General features: G+C 41.1%; 1 protein-coding gene across 6 annotated transcripts in view; it reads left to right on the top strand.

Moving 5' to 3' along the window:
• The window catches only part of LOC101846102 (pumilio homolog 2), a 54,679-nt gene that overhangs the window by 19,018 nt on the left and 30,102 nt on the right, over nucleotides 1-5,559 (top strand). For 5 of the 6 annotated variants that reach the window (XM_035972861.1, XM_005110346.3, XM_005110345.3 and 2 more), the window contains exon 9: nucleotides 2,268-2,351. The exons of the other annotated variant lie outside the window; for it this stretch is intronic. In XM_035972861.1, the coding sequence (XP_035828754.1) occupies nucleotides 2,268-2,351 (84 nt within the window). The remainder of the gene's footprint in view (nucleotides 1-2,267; nucleotides 2,352-5,559) is intronic. 6 annotated transcript variants of the gene reach the window in all.

Genomic DNA, 5,559 nt, shown 5'->3' on the forward strand with positions numbered 1-5,559 from the left:
GGGGGATGAGAACTGTCAAAATGGGATGAGGTCATAATTCAAGCTATTATTTATGTCCCAACTACTCGGCAGGGTTCTCGGCGTATTTGTGTGGGCAGAAACTCCCTTTCCTCTTACTATACATTTCTGTAGGTTCAACTACAGGGCTGGTCTCTTCTGTGTCTGTCCCAACACGCCCGTAGAATCTCTCAACACATGAATGAGAGGCACTGCATTGATGAAGGATAGCATAGTCCCCCCCCCCCCCTCTTTTTCTTTTTTATCCTTTTATAATTTAAAACAAACTAATGCCAGGAATGTGCCAGGCCCTTGTGTCATCATCAGTGGTAGGGTAGCTTGGCTTGGTTGGGCCTGTTGGACTGTTTTTGGTCTGGCCTTTTCTCTGCTGTTGTTGGCTGCGGCTTGGAGCTCCTGGGCTCGGGGACACCGCAGTGTGAGGGCTTTCCTCTTCACTACATTCTTCTTTCTCTCCCTCTCTTGTCATGCATTGACAATGCCCCCCCCCCTCCCCTCCCTCTCTTTTGAAAGTTTGGTGTTTATCAAAGCTGACTCACACTGAACGGTTTTCTGTTTTTATGTTTATCGGTAAATAATTGATGTATTTTGCTGTTGGACATATGGGCCTCACTAAAGCTGTAGCGTGATGACCTGTCACTCTTGCTAGTTGGCAGTGGGGTTTTTTCTTCTGTGGATCTTATTCTTTAGCTCCGTTGAGTGGGTTGCTTGCTTGTGTGTTCTTTGTGTAGGGATGTGTGTGTGTGTGTGTCTTTGTATGTGTTGTGTGTTCCTGTGTACTCTCTACCCGTGTTCATCATTCTAGTGGTTTGTGTTCGCCTTCTGTGGTCTGCTTGTGTTATCCTCTCACCACAGCTCTTGTTAGGATGTATGGTCTCACTTTAGGGTGGATTTTGTGTAAACATCAGCAGTCCTTCAGGAAGTGTTTTACAGCTCTGTATACATGACGCTGTTTATGTTCTGCTTTTATGTTTTTTTGTATTACATCATCATCATAATATCTTCTATTGTATGCACACAGCAGATGTCTAGATCTATGTGGCACTATCTCAGTGGAAAGCAGTAGAGTCGACGGACAATAAAAATCTCTAGTGGTTGTGCTCACTTCTTGTTCAGGCTGTGTCATGGCTGTTCTGTGTGGTCTTCTCTCCAGATGTGCTCTTTCTGTTGGCCGCAATGTTGTCTCAATGTCACCGCTCACTCTGCACCCAGGTTGTGAAGGCCTGTAAGCTTCTTAGCCTCTTTGCTAGTTTTCCAGTCTGTTGCTCAGGTTGGAGGATTGTACTCGAAGTTCGAATTAGGACCTTCCGATATCGTCATCATTGCTTTCGACCTGTACTTGTTTTTTTTTCCTCCTTGATCAGTTATTTCTCTAGTTAGAACTCTTGTTAGGTGGCTTAGGTAATGACATATTGGTTTCTTCTTCCTTGTGATAGGCTTCATGCCTGGAAAAAAAGAAGGAGAATTTGTTTCATTATCAGTATGGGTGACAGTTTTGAGTTCTGGTGCAGGCGTCAGTTGTATCGGTTCTTTAGTGTATTTTTTTCTGTTGGACTCTTGTACGAGCTGCTTTCTCAGGGTATTTTAAGACAACAATTGTTGTACTGGATGTCTCTTTTTCCCTTTCTCTCCCTGCCACATCGCTTTTCTTACCATCCTCTGGTTCATTAGTTCACTAGGAATGTTGATAGAAAGATGGTAGAGTTGTCCCACCTGTCTCGCCTTTTGGTTATAGGAACTAACAGTCTTTGTGACGCTTCAAACTTAAAAAGGAAAAGATTTCATAGACTTTCCTTGTTCATGTCCTTTTTGTCTTTCATCCCGAGAGCTAGTTGAATGGTTTTCTGAAGTGAGTGCATCAGGACATTTTCCTGTTTCCTTTTGGTATTTGATATTGATCAATACAATTTCCCCAACAGTCTTTTCTTTCACCCTGTCAGGCAGTGTCGGGTGACGCGAGTAAACCTTGATATAGTAAGACTAGTAGTTCTCTCCTGTGATCTGTAGTCCTACCTCCATCTTTTGTCAGAATTTCTTCTATTGTCTTTCTTCACTTGCACTGCCACATCTGTCCAATGTACTACTATATGTTCTTTGTTAGCTTTGTATATTTTTATATCTTGTGCAAAAAAAAAAGAAAAAAGAATATATATATTTATTTTTATTTTTTTTTGTGTTTTAAAATACATATGAAATGGTGCATGGCTTCTACGTGTGTGCCCAGCTCTTTCAATATTCCATTTTCCCACCAGGGGTTGCGGGCCCAAACCCAATCACGCAAGGACCATATGTTCTGGCCCAGGATCCATATGTGGCGGCGGGAGTGCCGTTCGCAGGTCAGCACTTACCCCCACCCACCCACCCACTACCTAACCTTGCCTATTTCACCTGTATTGCTCCATGACTTGCTCCACTAACTCACAGATCCATTTCATTCACTCATTTGGCTTGCATCTGAGTTCTCTCTATAGTAGGCCTACTCAAACAGAGCAGTGAGGGTTTTTTTTTGGATAGATGTAAGTGGGGGTTTTTTTGTCCTCCTTTTTTTAGTATATTTCTTTGGGGGGGGGGGGTGTGCAATCCCAGGTCGTGGGAGGAACCAGCAATAAAACTAGTTTGGGATATTCTGACTAGTGGTTCCTAGTGAGTTTCAGTGGCTAGGCTTAAAGTTGGTTGGGTTGCTCTAAAGCCAGGAGTCTTATGTGTCTCTGTGCGTGTGTGTGTGTGCGCGCACAATTGTATCTTAATTTCAGTGTTGTTCTAATGATCCTGTGGGTGTGTGTGTGTCATGTGTTGATGTCTGTGTGTTCCCATGCTAAGCTAAGTATAGTTGTGTGTGTGTGTTGATGTCTTTGTGTTCCCACGCTAAGCTAAATATAGGTGTGCTTGTGGATCTTACAGTTCTCTCGGATAGATTGAAGGTGCGGACAACAGGGTAGAGGGTCTTTGGTGTTTGGATAGCTCCTAAGTGATTTAGAGTGGCAACTTTCAGTGTTGCCCCTGTGTAGTGTTCAGTCCAGGCTTGCTGGTGAGACAGAATAGACGACATGATGCTCAGCAAAAAAACTGATCTTGTGAATGGATATTTATCTCAGGACCTGAGTGGGTGGTTGGAGGGTGCCAGTTGTTGGCTCTGTACTTTTTTTTCTTGTTTTTCTAGTTTTATCTACCTTGCTTTTTTCTCAGACCTAAACGGCCTTGTATGTGCCTGTGAGCTAGTCTCTGCTCAAACCAGACTCTTTTGTCATTCTGAAACAATATATTCTTGTTCTACTGGCTGGTGATCATTGTCTCCTCTCATTGGAAAATTTCTTAAAGTGGAAAGGTGTAGATTTGATGTATATTTATCCCATGGCAATCAACTTTAGTTGGTGCATTTGAAAATAAATCTGGGGTGTACATGTATTCTTTTCTAATGATGGTACGAGGTATTCTGATCAGATTGATAAATCGTAGATTGATTTTGTTGAATCTGATTCTACAAAGTTGTAGGTGAATAAGCTAAGAACCTGTATTGAGATGTAGGTGGATATAAGCTAAGAACTAACACAGAGTTGAAGGTGAATATCAGGAAAGAACTAATGCAGATTTGTATGTAAATTTAAGTTAAGAACTAAAACAGCTGCAGGTGTGTAAGCCAAGAAATTTTACAGAGTTGTATGCGAATAAGCTAAAAACTAATGCAGAATTGTAGGTGTATAAGCTTTCCCATCAACTCCCCGTCCATCCAGGTAGTAGTCGGCTGAGGAGAGAGTCAGTCCGTAGCAAGCTGCTCCCCACTAGGGGACTTTCTCAATTGCTTTTCTGTCTCTGCTTTCTCTACCCCACCCCACCCACATCTTACTGGTTTGCGCTGCCCTTTCCTCCCTCATTGGCTTCTTGTGTAGATGCTTTCTAGTCTTATTGTGTTTGCAAGTGGCGTAAAACACTTACTAAAACAAACTTTCTAGTCTTTGTGTGATCCACTGTCTGGTCACTGTCTGCTGCTTTGACTTTGTTGTACCACCGACGGGCTGTGTGGCGCTGACGCTGCTGCTAAAGCAGTTAGCTCTCAGCGCCTGGATAGTTGTTTTGTGGCCAAATTATCGTCTTTAGTTAGTTCTTCTTCTCTCCTATAAAACTACTGCAGGTTAGATAAAATTAATGGCAGTTTGGTTGGAGTAGAATATGTTATATCTTTGGTGGTGAAAATGTTTGTCTTTACCGAGTTCCTTCACTTCTCAGTTAACTACTGTTGGTTGAAAAATATTGTCAGCATGGAATGAGTTTTGATATGGTAGATGGTTTGATAGTCGGATTTGAAAGAAAAAGAGTGAATGAAATTTTTAAATTTCTTCTTCTGAAGAGCCTTTTACAATGAGCATTTTGCTATTTGAGTATCATTAATTATTAATAATGGGGTTTATCATGGAGATCAAAAGATTCCCCTCTCTACAATGTAGATTTATGGTCAGTTCCCATATCAAGACATTTTTATAGGGCTGGTCCCTCGCCCCAGGAACACTTACGAGCACCTCCAGACACCAAGTGAAATGCCCTTCCAAAATATGCATGTTTTTTTTTTTTTTTAACATTTTCTTTTTCTCTGTGGGTGCTGTTTTCCTTTTGCTGCATTTAGCATTTGTGTGGTGTTTGTGTGGATGGTAAGAGGGTTGTCTGTCTACTTGTCTACTTACTTACTTACTAACCCAGTGTGTCTTTGATGCATGCCCTCAATGAGTGGGTATTCTTTTTCTCTTACTATGTTATGACATTGCTGATTTATTTATTGTTAGTGTCCCTCACTATTGTGGTATCGATTTTGTGAATGATGATAACCTTGCTTTGTGGCTCTCACTAAGTATGTATATATATTATATAGTCAGGTGCAGTGTTAACATTGGTTGTAATTAGGCAATGGTAGTTTTTAACTGTGACTTTGATTATACATATACATAGTTTACTAATATTGTACTTCAAAGATTAATTCTACCTTTGCAATAAATATTTCCTTCTCACACTTCATGCATAGCTATGCAACATTTTTTTGTTAATTGGAAAGTGCATTTTTTATATTAATAGTGCTAAAAAAAGGGGAGTTGAGGAAGGGGGGGGTGTGTGTGTAAAAGTGATGAGATGATATTCCACATGGTTGTCCTTGTAGGGGGCTTGCTCTGTTATAATCACCCTCTTTTCTTCTACACCTTTATCCTTTATGACTTAAAAAATGAAAACATTTAAGGGTTACCAGAGAAAGTTATTTTTAGCACAACATATTCGTTCCATTCCACAAATGAGATTAAGGGGAAGCCCATGTGGAATCTGGAGAAGAGTCACTGCGAATGATTTTCAGAAAAGTGCGGAGATGTGGAATAGTATCTAGAGAAGGCTATAGTCCAGGCTAGGGAAAGGTGGAAAGTGTTGTTTTCGTGACCTATAACCCTGGTGAGCCAGGGTGAGAAAGACAGTGATTATAATTCCACACAACAAATCTTTGGGTGGTAGCCCAAGAAGATGTTAGAGACAGGAAAGTTTACAGTCTTGGTTAACTGAACCTATTCCCCC

The sequence above is a fragment of the Aplysia californica genome, unplaced genomic scaffold, assembly GCF_000002075.1.
Source record: "Aplysia californica isolate F4 #8 unplaced genomic scaffold, AplCal3.0 scaffold00878, whole genome shotgun sequence".
In the NCBI taxonomy this organism is placed as follows: domain Eukaryota; kingdom Metazoa; phylum Mollusca; class Gastropoda; order Aplysiida; family Aplysiidae; genus Aplysia; species Aplysia californica.